Source organism: Myxine glutinosa, chromosome 7 (genome assembly GCF_964187855.1).
Source record: "Myxine glutinosa chromosome 7, kmMyxGlut1.1, whole genome shotgun sequence".
NCBI lineage: Eukaryota > Metazoa > Chordata > Myxini > Myxiniformes > Myxinidae > Myxine > Myxine glutinosa.
The window spans coordinates 960295-979230 of NC_136267.1; the positions used below are offsets into that span (position 1 = coordinate 960295).

The window sequence follows — 18936 nt, forward strand, 5'->3', positions numbered from 1 at the left end:
CTCTCCCTACCTCCCCCTCTCATCCTTCATCTTACCCTACTCCTCCCCTCCCCTGTCCTGTACCCGATGCTCCCCCTCTCTCTTCATTAACGGTATGGACCTCAAACATCCAGGGCCTTCGCTCAAACCAGACTGATCTCTCCATACAGGTTGCTTCTGACAATCCAGACTTGATCTGCTTAACAGAGACTTTCCTCCTTCAAGATGTCTCTGATTCCTTAATATCTCTTCCTGGTTACTCCCTCCTCCGGTATGATAGACCTGAGCCTCGGCGTGGTGGTGGGGTGGCTATCTTTCTCAAAAACTCTCCCTCACTCTCCTTGCACTGCCCTCTTTCCTCCTCACCCCCAGGAGTACCTCTGGCTACGGCTTCCTCTCCGCTCCCACCTTTTGTTCATATGTGTTCTGTACCGTCCCCCAAACAGTGAGGACTCCATCTACATTTCACTGTCTGACAACATGGACCAACTTCTATCCACTCATCCCAACTCTCTCTTCCTCATATGTGGTGACTTCAACTGTCATCATGCCACCTGGTTGGGTATGGATTCCTCTCTCACCAGTCATGGCACCTCAGCAAAGGACTTCTGTGACTCACTGGGATTGACACAATCTGTCAATTTCCCGACCCGGATCTCAGCCAATGCAGTATCTTCTCTTCTAGACTTGGTTATGAGAAACTTCCCTGCTAATGTCTGCTGCTCTTCTTCTGCTCCAATCGGTTCTTCTGATCATGTGCTTGTCAAAGTGGACATCTCTCTGGCCATTCTCAGAGAGCCTCCTCAGCGTCGACGAGTCTGGCATTTCACTCAGGCCGACTGGGACGGTCTTCAAGCAGCCATCAATCGTCTGGATTGGTCTCCCATCTCCACTGCCTCTGACATCAATTCTTCCTGGGAATTCTTCCAAAGCAAACTGATCTCTCTCATGCACAGATTTATCCTATCTCGCCTTCAGTTGTCTTACCCTTCCTCCCGTCCATGGTACACTGAATCTTGTGGTGAGGCAGTTGCCCTGAAACAACTTGCCTTTGCCTCAGGGAAGGCTAATCCAACTGAAGGCAATCTCAGTTCCTTCCACCAAGCTCGGAACAAGTGTGTGTCTACCCTCAGGAGTGCCAGGAAGCACTATCTCTCCTCACTCAAGAATGAACTCTCAAACCTGTCTCCTTCCTCCAAATCCTGGTGGCATGTGGTCAAATCCGTTTCTGGTGTTTGTTCCCCCCTCCATCCCCTCCCTTACCTCAAATGGCCACACAGTTGACATCGCACGTGACAAAGCCGAATGCCTCAACTCTGTGTTTGCCTCAAAATCCTCAGTCCCAAACCCATCTCTCTCTGTTCCCACCTTTCCCAGTCGAACCCAACTGCTCCTGGGCTCTGTGTCCTTCTCTCCTGACAAGGTGGAGGAGTTTTTGTCAAACCTCGACTCTGATTCTGCAATTGGACCAGACGGCATCAGCCCACGGGTCCTAAAATCCTGCTCTGCCGCTCTGTCTCACCCTCTCTCTGTTCTTTTCACCCTATCTTTTGCTCAAGGTCATCTGCCAGCATCCTGGAAATCAGCTAACATTACCGCTTTACACAAAAAAGGTGCAAAAACAGATCCTTGCAACTACAGACCAATCAGCCTGCTCCCAATTATCAGCAAAGTCATGGAATCCATCATTGCTTCGGATATGAAATCTTTCCTCTTCTCCAATGGCTTGATCTCTGATCATCAATTTGGTTTCAGACCAGGTCACTCTACTCTGGACATGCTGCTTCTGCTGTCTCAACAATGGATGGAGGTCCTCAATGCCAAACAGGAAATCAGAGCTGTCTCCCTTGACATATCACGTGCCTTCGATACGGTCTGGCACCCAGCTCTGCTCACCAAACTCTCCTCCTATGGTATCCATGGAAATCTCCATGCATGGCTTGCGGACTTCCTCTCTGGTCGTAGTCAACGTGTGACCCTGAATGGATTTCTCTCATCTCCCCTTCCTGTTCAGGCTGGAGTTCCCCAAGGCAGTGTTCTGGGCCCTGTGCTTTTTCTGGTCTTTATCAATGATCTCTCCGACTCTCTGGAAAATCCTCTCTATCTCTTTGCTGATGACTCCACTCTCTGCCGCTCCATTCCTCTTCCCTTAGATCGGCAGTCTGCAGCCTCCTCCCTCTCTGAAGACCTGGACAAAATCACAGACTGGTCAAACAAGTGGAACATGTCTTTCAATCCTGACAAATCTCACTCTCTTACTATGTCTCTCCGAAAAGATCGACTGGACAACCCTCCCATCTACTTTCTCAACAATCCTCTCCAAGAAGTTCTGTCGCTCAAGCTTTTGGGTCTCACTATCTGCCATGATCTTTCTTGGGAAAACCACATTTCCAAGCTGGCCTCCAAAGCCAGTCGCCGACTGGGCATCCTCCGCCGTGCGAAGTCCTTCCTCGGCACACCTGAGCTCCTCACCACATACAAGGCTTTCATCCGCAGCTCAATGGAATACTGTTCTTCCCTATGGGCTGGTGCTCCTGCCTCACACCTTGCTCGGCTTCACGCTGTTGAATCCAAAGCTTTCAAAATCATTGGAAGCTACCGCGATGAAGCTATCTCTGAGGGCCTTTCACTCACTCACCGCAGGCAGGTAGGTGGTCTTTCTGTCTTCTACCGATCCTCTCCGGCCTTGCTCCCCCAGCTCTCTCTGTGCTCTGTCCCCCAAATATTCCTACAGGTCGCACAAGATCTGCCAGCAACCCTCTGATGGTTAAACTGCCGAAATCTCGGCTCTCTGCTCACCTTCACTCTTTCATTCCTCTTTTCTCCCGCCTCTGGAACAAACTCCCACACTCCCTTCAATCCCACTCCACCCTCCAGGTCTTTAAAACAGCTGTTCACCACCATCTCTTATCTTCCCCCATCCAAAACCTTGATGTTTTCTACCCCCACTAATTCACCCCAGATCCACCTTGTTTGAAATTCCAACTTCCTTCCTGGAAGTCCTGGCAGTGTCCATATGTTTATACCTCTCCCACGCCCCCCCCGCCCCCCTTCACATGCCTCCCTCCCAAAGCCCTCTCCCTCCCACAGATCTCTCGATGTCTCCATGTCTCTCGGTCCCTGCTCTCAAATGTTTTGTTTGTGTCCTTCCCCCTCTCTCCCCATCTTGTCTACCGCTCCCGATGTTATTTGTTGTGTCTGTTTGTCTTTCTGTGTGATTAATGTTCGCTCTTTCACGAGCCTCGATCTTGTATGCAAAAAAATAATAATAATAAATAAATAAATAAATAAATAATAATAATTAAAAAAAGAAAAAAAAAGAAGACTTATCAGAGAAGAAGAAGAAGCAGATGAAGAAGTACAATATTGCAAATGCTTTGCAAAACATTTTCCTGAACTTATAAGATTTACAAACTTGTGCCAAGAGTAGAACAAACATATAATGCTCCAACCAAGAATGTTCTACCAGCGGATCGAAGCGTCACATGTGTCCAATTGATGATGCACCGGTGTAGATTTTGAACATATAGATAATCGCAAACATATTTGTGAGTTTTATAATATCCGTACGCCATAGGAACATGAGTAAAATGTAATGAAGATGCTCTAGGAGCTCAGTGAAGGGCCCTCACCTGCAGCCTTGACCAGGCGTAGTTTCCGTGCTTGCGCCGGGTGATTGAAACGGAAAAAATTGGCTTCACCGAGGCACAACACGCAACCTGAACAATGGGAAGAAACATCGTTCCAGATTTCATCGTCATATGGACACTGCCCGGCTCTCAATCCTGTGATTACCCATGATGGGTTAGTTTAGTCTTAAAGTTACAATTCACTGCAGTTTCTCTGTAGGAAATACCACTTCCTGCTTTTCCATGAGTCCTGTTTGATGTTAAATGGTCAAATAATCAGCATCTTAAGTCCTAGTCTGCTTTTACTTGTATTGTAAACAAAAACAAAGATCTCCAACCCATTTGATAACAATGAAGGAGCTGTGCTCCAACGCGAGTCGAAAGAATTGACGCGACCAAAGACGGAAATTCGTCCGAGTTGCTTTAATGCACGTATCAAACTCGGGTACTCTGAAAAGCCCGTTTATCGGGCAGCAATATATATACACATTTATGCCGGGGCGTTTGCCCGGGAAAACCGAGACCGGGCATGCCCGGGTGTCAAGGGCGAGTCCTGGAAAGGCGAGTCTGGACATGCCCGGGCGTCCTGGACGCGGCCTGGCAAGTCGAGGCTGGGCGTGCCCGGGCGCTCTGGGCGAGCCCTGGAAAGGCGAGAGCGGGCATGCCCGGGAAAGACGAGACCGGGCGTGCCCGGGAGGTTCGGGCGTGCCCGGGAACAGCGAGTCCGGGCATGCTCGGGAGAGGTGCGTCTGGGCCCGTCCGGACGAGCCCGGCATGGCGATTGCGCCCTGGCCGCGTCCTGGCAGGTGCAAGGCGATTGTGTACATCCAGCGGGAACCGCGACACACGCCCCTCCAGAATCGACCTGCACCGGCAGGGTCAATTTAAGGGGGGTCCGGATGACCCGGCCGAAGCGACCCCTGGAGGGTCGTGGGGGGGGGGGGTCCGATCTGGTGGTGGGTGGTCGAGCGGGGGAAACTGTGGACGGGGGGCGGCCTCGCCGTGGAGGAAGGGCCAACCGTGGTGGTCGGTCGACGTCCACGTGCGCCGGTTTGAGGCGGTCCACAGAGATTCGGTCCGACCGGCCGCCGAAGTCGACGACGAAGGACTTGTCGCCCCGTCGCAGGACCCGGAAGGGCCCGTCGTACGGCGGCCGGAGTGGCCCCCGGTGTGCGTCATGACGCACAAAGACGTACTCCGCTGTGCGAAGCGCCGGGGGGATATAGGACTGGGGGCCACCGTGGCGGGACGTTGGCACGGGGGCAAATCGTCGGGCGGCCTCCTGGAGGTCCGAGCGCTGGTGTGCAGCAGACCAGGGACTGGTAGCGTCGGGCACGAACTCGCCCGGGACGCGGAGCGGCTGGCCGTAGACGAGCTCGGCGGCGGACACCCGGAGGTCCTCCTTGGGGGCCGTGCGGAGGCCCAAATCGACCCACGGCAGCCGGGCGGCCCAACCGTCGTCCTGAAGGCCGGCCATGAGTGCGGCCTTCATGGAGCGGTGAAACCGCTCACACAACCCGTTGGCTTGGGGGTGGTAGGCCGCGTTATTGAGGCCAAATGGCATTCGAAGGAATTCGAATAAGCCGAACGGCGTGATGACGGCCGTTTTTGGGACGTCGGCCGGCCTGACAGGTACCTGGTGGTATCCCCGTATCAAATCGATCTTCGAAAAAATGACCCGTCCTGCCAAACGGGCGGAGAAGTCTTGAATGTGCGGGATCGGATACCTGACGGGGGTGGTAACGTCGTTAAGGTGGCGGTAGTCGCCACATGGGCGCCATCCGCCCCCTAGCTTCGGTACGATGTGAAGTGGTGAAGCCCACGCGCTATCGGAGCGCCGCACGATGCCGAGGTGTTCCAAAGCGTCGAACTCGGCTTTGGCCACGGCGAGCTTGGCTGGGTCGAGGCGGCGGGCTCTGGCGTAGACCGGCGGGCCCGTAGTTGGTATGTGGTGCTCGATACCATGTCGTACCGTGGCGGCCGAAAACGTCGGCCGCGTGAGGGCCGGGAACTCCGCGAGCAGGCGAGCAAACTCGTTCGCCGCCGGGAGGGTGCATGCTAGCTCGGTCGGCGCGGAACTGCTCAACGTGCATGCCAGGGAGCTGAAGGTCTCGGCGTTGACGAGGCGACGCCGTTTGACGTCAACCAGCAGCCCGTGTGCGCAGAGGAAGTCAGCGCCCAGCAGAGCCAAGGGCACGCTTGCGGTCACAAAAGTCCAATGAAAGCGCTGGCTGCCGAAGCAGAGGGTGACGTTGCGCGGGCCGTAGGTGCGGATGGCCGATCCGTTGGCCGCCACCAAGGAGGGGCCGCAAACCGCGGACTGCCTGTCCTGATCGGAGGCGGGTATGACGCTCAGTTGGGCGCCGGTGTCACACAGGAAGCGCCGTCCGGACGCTTTGTCCCTGATAAAAAGTAAGTTGCCCGTGTGGCCGGCGCTCATGGCTGGTAATGAATGCCGGCCCGGCCGTTTCCCGACTTGCCGAAAGTGCACGGGGGTCGGCATGTCCGGGCCTTTTGTCCGAACCTGGCATGGTAGTAACACCACGCCTGGTCAGGTGTAGGCCCCGGTCGTCGTGTTGGAGGCGGTCGGCGCGGCTTAGCGGCCGCCAATTGCGCCGGCAGTTCGGCCGCCGACCGTGCTGGGTGCTCGGGTGCCATGGGCGTTGCTTCGGACGGCGGCGGGCTCCAGGTCGCTGCCCCGATGCGTTGGCCTGCCGAGGAGATCTTGTCGGCTTCCCTGGCGAGGGCGCGGGGATCCATGATCTGCGTGCTTGCCAGGGCGAGGCGTACCTGGCTAGGCAGCTGACGGAGGAACAGCTCTTGAAAAAGAAAATCCGGTGCGTGCTCCCCGAGCAACGAGAGCATGTAATCCATTCGCTCGGACGGGCGCGTGTCGCCGAGCTCGGGCAGGTCGAGCAGGCGCCGTGCGCGTTCCGCCGATGAGAGGGCGAAAGCGTCGAGGAGGAGCTTCTTGATCGCGCCGTACTTGTCAGCGGCTGGCGGTTGCTGGAGGAGGCTGAGGGCGCGGGCCGCGGTGGCTGAGCCGAGTGCTGCTACCACATGATGGAAGCGGGTGTCGTCGGCGGTGATGCCTCGCAGGGCGAACTGGGAGTCCGCCTGGGCGAACCAAACCGCCGTGTGAGCCTACCAGAAGGTAGGCAGTTTGAGGGCAACTGCCGTGTCCATGTCGGTAGGTCACCAATGAAGGAGCTGTGCTCCAACTCGAATCGAAAGAATGGACGCGACAAAAAGCTGGAATTCGTCCGAGTTTCTTTATTGCATCAAATCAACTCGGGTACTCTGAAAAGCCCGTTTATCGGGCAGCATTATATACAAGCACTCGAATATCTCATGCCGGAGCGTTTGCCCTTAAAAGGCGCGACTGGGCATGTCCGGGAGACCTGGGCGAGTCTGGACATGCCCGGGAACGGCGAGACTGGGTGTCGCCGGACGGGCCGGGCGTGCCTGGACATGCCCGGGAACGGCGAGACTGGGTGTCGCCGGACAGGCCGGGCGAGCCCGGGAAAGGCGAGTCCGGGCATGCCCGGGAAAGGCGAGACTGAGCATCTCCGGGCGGTCTGGGCGAGCCCGGCACAGCGATCGCTCCGTGGTTGCGTCCTCGGCAGGTGTAAGGCAATTGTGTATGTTCAGCGGCAACCGCTACAATATAATATATATAAATAATAATGAATGAATATGAATGAATGAATGAATGATCGTTTTTTAAGGCCATTTTCCCCACTGGAGCGGGGGTTAGCCTTGCGGGCCCCATGACAATCATGGTTCCCTGTTTGAGGCAATGTTTTTTTTTATGGCCGGATGCCCTTCCTGACGCCAACTATATTATTATTTATATATATATTTTATATATAAATAATAATATTATGTAATAATAATAATAATAATAGAATATAACAATAATATATATATAATATAATAATATAATATATAATATATAATAATATATATATATATAATAATATTAATAATATAATATAATAATTATATAATATAATTATTAATATATAATTATTATAATTATATTATATTATATAATATTATATATATATTATAATATATATATAATATATAATATATATAATATAATTATATAATAATTACATATATTATATATCATTAATTATTAATATAATTAATATTATTATATAATATAATTATTAATAATATATATATATAATATATAATAATAATAATAATAATATTAATATAATAATAATAATAATAATATATATATATAATATTCTTACCATAATTCACCAAATGTCTGTGTCCGTCTGTTCCCAGGTACTGCAAAAACGGCTGAACCGATCGCAACGAAATTTTGGGTTGGTAATCCTGGGACCCCCTGGAGTAAAATAGGCTATGTTGTTTTTACAATTTTTCCAATTTCCAATTTTTCAAATTTTCAAGTTTTTCCAAACACGATGGAGTAATATTTACCGATATGAACAGTGATGTGGCTTTTATTGAAATTCTACAAATATTGTTTCAATTTTGATGATTTGCGTGCGATATGATTTAACGGATGTTTATATAAATCGTTTAAAATAAAAAAGTCTTCAATTTCTGATATTTTGCCTTTTCATTTAGGCTTCCCAATTGAAGTCCCGCCCCTAGGGAAGGTACCGTTGCTAGTTATATATAATACTAGCAGAAGTACCCGGCATTGCCGGGCGGGGGAGGGGAGGGGAGGGGGAAGGGGAGCGGGGGGGAATGGGGGGGGAGGGGAGAAGAGGGGGGGGGAGGGGAGAAGAGGGGGGAGGAGAGAAGAGGGGGGAGGGGGTAGGCGAGGAGAAGGGGGAGGGGGGGAGGGGGAGGGGAGGAGGAGGGGTAAGGGCAGGGGGAGGGAGGAGGGGTAAGGGCAGGGGGAGGGGGAAGGGGGAGGGGAGAAGAGGGGGGGAGGGGAGAAGAGGGGGGAGGTGAATCCCATCTACTACTACCACTACCACTACTACTACTACTACTACTACTACTACCACTACTACTACTACTACCACTGCCACTACCACCACTACCACCACTACCACTACTACTGCTACTACTACTACCACTACTACTACTACTACTACCACTACCACTACTACCACTACTACTACTACTACTACTACTGCTTTTAATGGTCCCAGTGAATCCCATGTTATTGTGGGGTTGATCGAGAGGGCTTTGGCACAAATTTTTCACAAACCGGCTGCCCTGGCCGAGTGGCCTGACATTCCACCGGAGCTGATTAAAGAAGGAATTTGGAATTTAGCCAGGGTGCAGGTGATAACTCCCATTCCCTTCAAAACACATCTGCAAAATACAACACCAAAAGACACGTTGGACTATATCATGTCCACCAACCAATACTAACAGATGTAACACCCAGCGTAACGTCCATCCGAGGGACGGTACACTCTGTGATGCAACATCCTGTCTGTGAAGCACCGCTCTTACAGTTTATAGCTGGGGCAGGAATCTAACCCAGACTAGTCAGCTCAAACATCCAATGGTAACTTTTTCAAGGACCAGGGTATTATGCACCTGTACCTGGCCAAATTGCAAATTCCTGTTGTAACCAAAGCACGTTGTGATGGATTGGCGACATTGAGGGTCAAGACAATTATACCTTGAGTGAGAGTCGTCGGTCGGGTAACAATGTTGTTATCTACAGAGCACAAGTTTCCACAGGGATAAAGAGTTAGCCTCTTGCTCCCCTCCGCATCGTTCTCGATGTAGCAGTGCTGCCCAGCGACCCCCGGACCGTGCAGCGTCACATCCGGTTCCGTCTGGCCTTCCACCTCACGCCCAAATGTTGTACGACCTACGAGAAGACGGGGATGGACGCAAAATGGCGTGCTCCATAAATTCGTTTATTTTGGGCACATCACGGATGAGCATCTTGCTTATTACAACAGTTAGTAACAACAGCAACAAAAAAAATCTTATTCCACATCAATAAGTATTACCCACACAACGTTGCTCAATCCCCAAAGGAACACACACGCAACAAAAAGCAAAAACACATCCACCCAAGTTTGGATCTGATATAACATAAAGCAAATGAGTTGTGTGATTCAAACAAAAACTTCCATTCCCATCTACCGACTCCTCTCCGGCCTTGCTCCCCCCAGCTCTCTCTGGGCTCTGTCCCCCAAATATTCCTGCAGGTCGCACAAGATCTGCCAGCAACCCTCTTATGGTTAAACTGCCAAAGTCTAGGCTCTCTGCTCACCTTCACTCTTTCATTCCCCTTTTTCCCGCCTCTGGAACAAACTCCCACACTCCCTTCAATCCCACTCCTCCCTCCAGGTCTTTAAAACAGCTGTTCACCACCATCTCTTACCTTCCCCCATCCAAAACCTTGATCTTTTCTACCCCCGCTAATTCACCCCAGATACACTTTTTTGAAATTCCGACTTCCTTCCTTGAAATCCATGCAGTATCCATGTGTTTTTTTTTTTACCTCTCCCACCCCCTTCCCACGCCTCCTCCCCCCAAGCTCTCTCCATCCCACAGATCTCCCGATGTCCCTGCTCTCAAATGTTGTACTTGTGTGCTTCCCTCTCTCTCCTCATCTTGTCTCCCGCTCCCTATATCGTATGTTTCATGTGTCAGTTTGTCTTTCTGTGTGATTAATGTTAGCTCTTACACGGGCCTCGATCTTGTATACAAATAAATAAATAAAAAGGTCCTATAATGCTATTCTGTACAAACTGCAACCACCATACGGATATTGCAGATTTACAGGCCCAACCTTGAAGTTAAAGCAACATCAACATCATCATCATCGTCATCATGTGCCACAGTTATTACCTGGATCCAGAGGAACAAGAGTGACGGCAACACTGTAGCGTCCACCTCCCAGACTAACCAGGTGCGGTTTGTCTGTCTTCACACGCACACCTTTCCCCTTTCCTGTCTCCACCACATCCACGGTGGCCCCCTGGGAGTACAAAGAGACCGACAGACTAAGGTTGCGACGTCATCATTTTGCCGGGGACAACCCGAATCACACCGTAATACCTGCAAGGTAAACTCAGTTGTTGTAAAAGATCTGATTAGTTAAGGACGCTGGTACGGTTAACTTGGATTAGTTGGATCGTCTGTAGACCGGTTACTTACCTGGGCACACAAAGGTTTTGGATGAACATTGAATCCTTTACAAGGATGTGGGAAACACAGACGTCTTCAAAGCAACCTTAAAGTTACCTTTCTTTACCCTCCAAATCCACAACACAGAGCTCAGGAGACAAATACACAAAGGGGTATATTGAAGTCACCTGTACACTAGACCAGGTATGAATGGTGGGTTTCCAACCCCGGAGAACGTCAGCGAATCCGTCTGGTGTGTTAAACCAATTGTCATGATGTATTGTGAGCGAATGCTCATTCGTCCACGATTCCATCATGAAGGTATCTCAGTACCTGGGTATGTCATGTATGGGGATGTGGATAGGCCCGAGAAGCTGGGGCACGAAATTGTAATCTGTTCAATGATGTATAAATTGTAATCAAAAATTGTAAAATTTGTAATCAAATTTAAAATTGTTAATTTGATTTGATGTAAAATTGTAAATTTGTAAATTGTAAATTTGTAAATTGCAAAATTGTAAATTTTGTAAATTGTAAATTGCAAATTGTAAATTAATTGTAAAATTAATTGTAAATTGTAAATTGCAAATTGTAAATTAATTATAAAATTAATTGTAAGTTGTAAATTGTAAATTTGATGTAAAAATTGTAATCAGAAATTTTTTGTCATCAAAAATTTCAATGATGTAGAAATTGTAATCTGTCCAAGTTACCTGTGGTAACTTGCCTTCTCTTTACGAATCTTCGTAAAGACACACTGGAATCTTCAACATCCAACGACTACATCCAAAAGCAGGAATTGAACAGAAGAAAATTGTCAAAGCGGGGAATTTGTGGAGCCAAAGGCGGAACCATGGAAACCGGGCCGAAACACGTGGGTTTGTAATGGAAAAGTTCAGAACATCTCGAAGGAAACTGAAAAACAATCAGTGGAAAGGAATGATTTGCTTTGTCCTTCGCCAACTTTGTTTAAGTCAGAGGAAGTTGCTCCTGGTAGGATAGGCCAGAGGTACGCACACTCGCCTCTCAGCTGTCTTGCCCAGGTTAGAATGCTGAGCCAGCGATAAACCTCCATCCTAGCATTTCACATGCAGAGCAAGGCCTCAATGTGTGTATCGTGTCCATCGGAGGAATGTTTGCACGACCCGTCTGCCAGCACTAGTTGGTGAATGTTAAATATCTGATGATGTTTTTTGTGTGAAGAGTAGGTGAGCTATCCCAGTACCCTGAACAACTTACAAATTCCACTCAAAATCACCTTCAGTCAAACGTCAGGCCTAGCCAGTCCATTTGTGAAAGACTTGGGCCAAAAGTGATATCTGGCCAACCCCCGAAGAAAGTGGGATAGAGGGGTCAATATATGGTTGAACCCCCAAAAAATTGATACAAAAGGTTTTTCAATGGATTCTGGTACCATTGGGCATGCTAAATAACATACTAAAATCTAGTAACATCTGACTTCCGGAAAAAGGTCATTTTCAAGATGGCGTCCAAGATGGCCGCCGGGAGCTTAAAATGGCCATATCTCAATTATTATTCAACCTAGAAAGGTGGTTTTGGTGTCTAACCCTAGGTTTTAGGGCCCAAGGAATCCAATTGAATCAATAAAATTACCATCAGTTAATTATTTATCGACCAGTCCAAGATGGCATCCCAAGGTGTCATCCTGATCCACTAAAATGGCTCTGTCGAATAGTAGTCAACCTAGAGAGATTTTTTTTCAGTGTGTATACCTAGGTTTAAGGCACCCAGGAAATCATCAAAATTACTTAAATAAGCACAAAGTAATCAGGTAATCCAGTAAGCCAGGTTTACCAGCCCATTAGGCATTTGTTGTCTTATACAGTTAGTCGCTATTCATCGTCATCCTCCGACTCACCAGATAATGAACCAAATGTGTGTTTCAGGTTGGAGATAAGAGTGTAATGTGTCTACACCACTGCCACCTGTGACTCCAGTCCACAGTATTCGGTGATCATTACAGACAAAGGTTTGTACAAAGCTTGAGAGGTTATGGCAAGGGACAGACTATTTTATATTGGGGAGGGGACTGAAAAATCTGACAAACAATTTATTTTCATCTCAAAAGGAATAAGTATATCATTTGGTACATGTATGCATAAACAAAATCCATATTTTTTAGACATTTCCAAAAGAAATGTACACAACGTTTCCCAGCTCATGCATGCTCATGCTCATGCTCATGCTCATGCTCATGCATGCTCATGCTCATGCATGCATTCACATTCTCATTCAGTAGAAAGGATAAAGCCAGAACCCTTGGACAAACATCTGCTATAAAGGTCGCTCCTGATCGAACCATTGATTCTGCACTTCTTTTTCAACGTTTCCTGGTAGTCTCCCAAACTGGAGAGCTATCATTGCAGGAGGTTATGAGTTATGAGCTCAGTCCTTTCCCTCCTGCCCTCTTTGAAGCCAGAAACGTCTTCCGAAAGGCTGATAAGCCACAACTAGCTCACGCGATCTGTGATCATGCAAGTGATGCCCTCCTAGATTCTGTACCAGAAACGGAGATCCACGTCCTTGATGGAGGTTCACTCCTTCACAGAATACCATGGAAGAGTGGAGAAAGCTATGGTGAAATAGCGCAGTCGTATGCTGACTTCACCATCCAGCATTATGGTTCAGCTACGACCATTGTCTTTGATGGCTATGAGGAAGGGCCGTCCATTAAAGACAACACGCATCAGAGAAGAGGACACAATATTCATCCCATTGTCAGCTTCACTGCTGAGACAAAGTTCTCAGGCAAGAAGGAGGAGGTCCTGTCAAGAGATATCAATAAACAGAGACTGATCGGGATGATAAGTGATGAACTGAGAGAAAGGTATTGCACTGTGGTCAATGCACCTGGAAATGCTGACATAGATATAGTAAAGGCTGCAGTGGAGGCATCTCTTCTACACACCACTACACTGATTGGAGAAGATACTGATCTCCTTGTCTTACTCCTTTACTATGCGCAGGGAGACAGTAAGAGCCTTTATTTCAGATCAGACAAGTCCAAAGCTGATGGCAGTTTTAAAGTGTATGACATCAACTGTCTAAAAGAAATCCTCGGACATGACATGTGTTCTCAGTTGATATTCATCCATGCCATGACCGGTTGTGACACGACTTCTCGGATTTTTGGTGTTGGCAAAAAGACTGCTTTCCAGAAGCTTGTAAAAGGAGACCCTGTCCTTCGGTCTTGTGCCAACACATTCACCATCCCAAACCAGACCACAGAGGTGATCGATGACCTTGGATGCCGAGTAATGGCTGTCCTCTTTGGTGGCAAGTGCAAAGATTCCCTTGCAACAATGCGATATAACACCTTCAGCAAGAAGGTTGTCTCTGCTTCGTCTTTTGTAACACCCGAACGTCTGCCCCCAACTGAATCTGCTACCAAACTTCACTGTCGTAGAGCGTACTACCAGATCATGGTGTGGATGGGAAAAGAAGAGGGTATGGATGCCATGAAATGGGGGTGGAGCCTGCAGGATAATCAGTTTGTCCCACTTATGTCAAGAAAGAACACTGCTCCAGACAGTCTCTTGAAGGTCATTCATTGTAACTGCTCCACTGCCTGCAAGACACTCCGCTGCTCTTGTAGACGATATGGACTACCATGTACTACTGCCTGTGGACCGTGCCAACTTGAAGAATGTGACAATCCACATAACAAGTTTCTGTCATGTATGCAGTGCAAATGTTCACCGTTGTATCCCTACACCGGGACCGGGTTGTATCCCTACGCCAGAGCTCGGATGGCGCTGCTGTGAATCGGGCCTTGATCGGCAGAGTGAATAAACGCGTACGACAATTGATCGCAGTTTGTCGAGATACTTTACATGGCGACGAAGGTAAACATCTAGACCATGACATCTTTCGGCCATATCGATGAATTCGACCCTCATGAGGGGGATTTTGACACGTATTCTGAGCGATTGTCTTTCTACTTCGAGGCGAACGGCATTGCGACCGAAGGCCTGATGAAGGCCGTCTTCCTGTCCGTTTGCGGAGGTGAGACGTTCACACTCGTTAAAAACCTGATTCGGCCTCGGACAATCCAGGAGCTCACGTATGCAGAGCTCAAGGCCGCTTTGAAGGAACATTGCAACCCATCTCCTTCAGTCATCCTGTGTCGGTTTAATTTTTACATGTGCAGACAGCAGCAAGGTCAGTCGATCGCAGACTTCATTGCACACCTCAAAAAACTGTCACATCTGTGTGAGTTTGGGGACACGATTGATGACATGCTTCGTGATTTGCTGGTGGTTGGCATGTCCGATGACCGCACTCGTAGACGCCTGCTTGCTGAGAGAAGACTGACGTTCCAAAATGCCAGAGACACCGCAATTTCCATGGAAAGTGCTGAACGCAACGCTACAAGCATCGGTGCCACTCGCTCATCTGGTACCAGCCCTGCTGTGAATCGGTTGGATCATGTTCAGCCACAACGTTGGAACAAGGCTCCTCGTCAGAAGCCAGTGCAGTCTCAAACCCACAACAACTGTTTTCGGTGCAACGGAAAGCACCCTCCGGAGACGTGTCGGTTCAAAGATGCCACCTGCCATTTCTGTTCGAAAACTGGCCATATTGCTCCAGCTTGCATCACTCGCAAATCGGGAAAAGGAAAAGCTGCTGACAAGATTCATCAGTTTATCGGTTCGGAGGAACCCGAGCTTGACCAGGTGAGCTCTGTTTCCGACAACTCAGAATCGTATGACCTGCTTCATATTGATTCTCACCATAGGCGGGACCCTCTTCTTGCCAATGTTGTCGTCAACAATCGACCATTGCAAATGGAGGTCGACACTGGTGCGGCCGTCTCGCTCATCAGCCATGCTGTTTTCACAAACCTGTGGAGTGATGCTGACCGACCCCATCTGAAACCTACTACCTATGGACTCTCCACCTATACAGGTGAGAAGATTGTTCCCTGCGGTACATGTGATGTCACGGTGGGCTACGATAACCGTGAGTTTCACCTACCCCTGATCGTCATTCCTGGAAAGGGCCCTTCCTTACTCGGCAGGAACTGGTTGAGCATAATTCGACTGAAGTGGGAAAGCATTCATCAACTCCGGGCAGCCAACGTTTCTCCTACCGCAGCATACACACTCAAAAATGTGCTGGATACGTACCCGGATGTCTTCAAGGATGAGCTTGGAACCTTGAAAGGACATACGGCTAAACTCAGGGTTGACCGGGATGCCAATCCTATATTTTGCAGGGCTCGCCCAGTCCCTTTCGCCCTGCGTGAGCGGATTGACAAGGAACTGGATCATCTTGAAAATCTGGGGATCATCGAGCAAATCCAGTATGCCGAATGGGCGGCGCCCATCGTTCCAGTCATAAAATCGGACCAGTCCATCCGCATATGTGGAGATTATAAAATGACCGTGAACAGGTGTTCTTCATTGGATAAATATCCAATCCCGAGGATCGAAGACCTCTATGCTCGTCTCACGGGAGGCAAGACTTTTACGAAACTCAATCTCAAATCCGCCTATCTACAGCTCTGCTTGGACGACAATTCGAAACAGTATCTTACCATCAACACGCATCGTGGGTTGTATAGGTACCACCGACTTAGTTTTGGAGTGAAATCTGCACCTGGAATTTATCAGCGTGTCATGGACAGTTTGTTTGCCGCCGAACGCAACGTCGTTTGTTACCAGGATGATATTCTGGTTACTGGTCGTACGGACGCGGAACATCTACAGAACCTGGAGAGAGTTCTGAAGAAGATTTCGGACTCCGGCCTACGTTTGCGTCGAGACAAGTGCAAGTTTATGGTGCCATCAGTCACGTACCTGGGTCATACGATTGATGCCGAGGGTCTACACCCGACAGATGAGAAAGTCCGAGCTATCAAGGATGCTCCTTCTCCACGAGATGTGACCGAATTGAAGTCATACCTCGGTTTGCTTCAGTTCTATGGTCGTTACATCCCGAATGTGACCGACGTTTTGGGCCCCCTTTATCGGCTTTTGAGGAAAGGAGTCTCCTGGAGCTGGGGGTCTAGTGAACAATCAGCATTCCAGACCTCTAAGGATCTGCTCAAATCGTCCAATGTTCTCGTTCATTTTGATCCAGAGAAGGATCTTGTGCTGACATGCGATGCCTGTCGGTATGGAGTGGGGAGTGTATTATCGCACGTGATGCCTGATGGTACAGAAAGACCGGTTGCATTTGCATCCAGAACGTTGACCCCGGCAGAGAAAAACTATTCCCAACTTGACAAGGAAGGATTGGGAATCGTTTTCGGCGTTGGCAAATTTCGCCAGTACCTTCTTGGACATCATTTCACGATTCGCACTGATCACAAGCCGCTGATCAGTCTGTTTGGTCCAACTAAGGCGACATCTGACACACTACCGCCCAGGATCATCCGCTGGTCCCTGTTTCTCGCTGCTTATGACTACACCATATGTTATAAGCCCGGTTCGTCTATCACAAATGCAGATGCCATGAGTCGGTTACCCCTTCCAGAATCCGTTGATGATTCGCCTACACCAGGATCCATTATCGCACTGATGGATCATCTGGAAGATTGTGCTGTCGATTCTGGCCAGATCCGCACTCATACTCGACGAGACCCCGTTCTGTCCAGAACTGTCCAGGCTGTACAGCTTGGATGGCATTTGCTACCTGAGGGTGACCCAGATTTTGCGGCTTTTAAAGCACGTAAAAACGAACTCAGCGTGGAAAATGGTTGCCTACTCTGGGGATGTCGTGTCGTGATCCCGAAAAATCTGCGTTCCAGGGTCATGGATGAAATCCATGACTGTCACCCCGGGATTGTGAAGATGAAGTCACTCGCCAGAAACTATGTGTGGTGGCCGAATCTTGATGCTGATATCGAACATCATGTTCGACATTGTTACCCCTGCCAGAGCACCCGGAATACACCTGCGAAAGCGCCACTGCATCCCTGGGAATGGCCCAGCGAACCGTGGCATCGCCTACATCTCGATTATGCCGGGCCTATTAACGGCAGCATGATTCTAATAATTACGGACGCGCACACAAAATGGATTGATGCCTATGTGACGCGTGGTACTACGTCAGCCATTGTCATCGAAAGACTCAGACGCTGTTTCGCCACTCATGGTCTGCCCAGGATGATCGTGAGTGATAACGGTTCGTGTTTTTCCAGTACCGAGTTTGCCAAGTTCACACGTCGGAACGGCATCAAACATAAGTTTGTCAGCCCACATCACCAGGCTTCAAATGGCTTGGCCGAACGATCCGTGGGAATCATCAAATCCGGATTGCAGAAACTTCAGGAGGGAACCCTGGAAACAAAGCTGTCTCGTCTCCTGTTCAAATACCGCATCACGCCACAATCAACAACCGGTGCAGCTCCGTCTGAGTTATTGATGAAACGACACTTGAGATCGACACTTGACAATCTCAAACCAGACATATCATCAAATGTTTATCAAAGCCAGCTTAATCAAAAGTTGGTGCATGATAAGACGTCCAACAGTCGATGTATCAACATTGGAGATCCAGTGTTTGCCCGAAATTTTGGTGCAGGTGCGACGTGGCTACCGGGAGACATCATCGAGAAGCCAGGTCCACTGTCCAGTGTGATTCGCCTGCAGGACGGCCGCGAAATTCGTCGACATCAGGACCACATAACCTACCGTCACTGTGAGTCGATGGAGCCTGTAGCATCGTCACAGTCAGGACAACAGTTCGACCCGCCACTGCCGGAGATCGTCGTGGCCGCTCCAGCCGGCTCGGATGCCCCGAAAACCTCTGCAAACGCTACACCCTTCGTGGAGACCAAAGGAATCACCTCGGACTCTGTATCCACTGGTACACCGCGACCCAAAGGAATCACCTCGGACTCTGTATCCACTGGTACACCGCGACGCTCAATGCGTGAGAGAAAAGCACCCGACCGGTTGAATCTTTGAAGATGTTTTTTTTTTCACGTTGACACATGTTCTATTTTCACGTATTTTCATTATTCTCATAACCGTTTGCACACATATTTTCACATGTTTTGGAAATGTTGCTTTTGAAATGTCAATTCTGGAAATCTAGCACGTATTGCTCTTGGTAATTTTGGACTTAAAGGGGAGGATGTCATGTATGCAGTGCAAATGTTCACCGTTGTATCCCTACACCGGGACCGGGTTGTATCCCTACGCCAGAGCTCGGATGGCGCTACTGTGAATCGGGCCTTGATCGGCAGAGTGAATAAACGCGT

At 49.1% G+C, this 18936-nt stretch overlaps 1 protein-coding gene across 1 annotated transcript in view; it reads right to left on the minus strand.

The window, feature by feature from the left end:
- The window catches only part of LOC137430953 (pleckstrin homology-like domain family B member 1), an 84396-nt gene that overhangs the window by 41034 nt on the left and 24426 nt on the right, over positions 1-18936 (minus strand). Inside the window, exons 3-5 of the mRNA XM_068121742.2 lie at positions 10425-10554; positions 9238-9432; positions 3612-3698 (exon numbers count right to left, since the gene is read on the minus strand). Coding sequence (XP_067977843.2) covers positions 3612-3698; positions 9238-9432; positions 10425-10554 — 412 coding nt within the window. The remainder of the gene's footprint in view (positions 1-3611; positions 3699-9237; positions 9433-10424; positions 10555-18936) is intronic.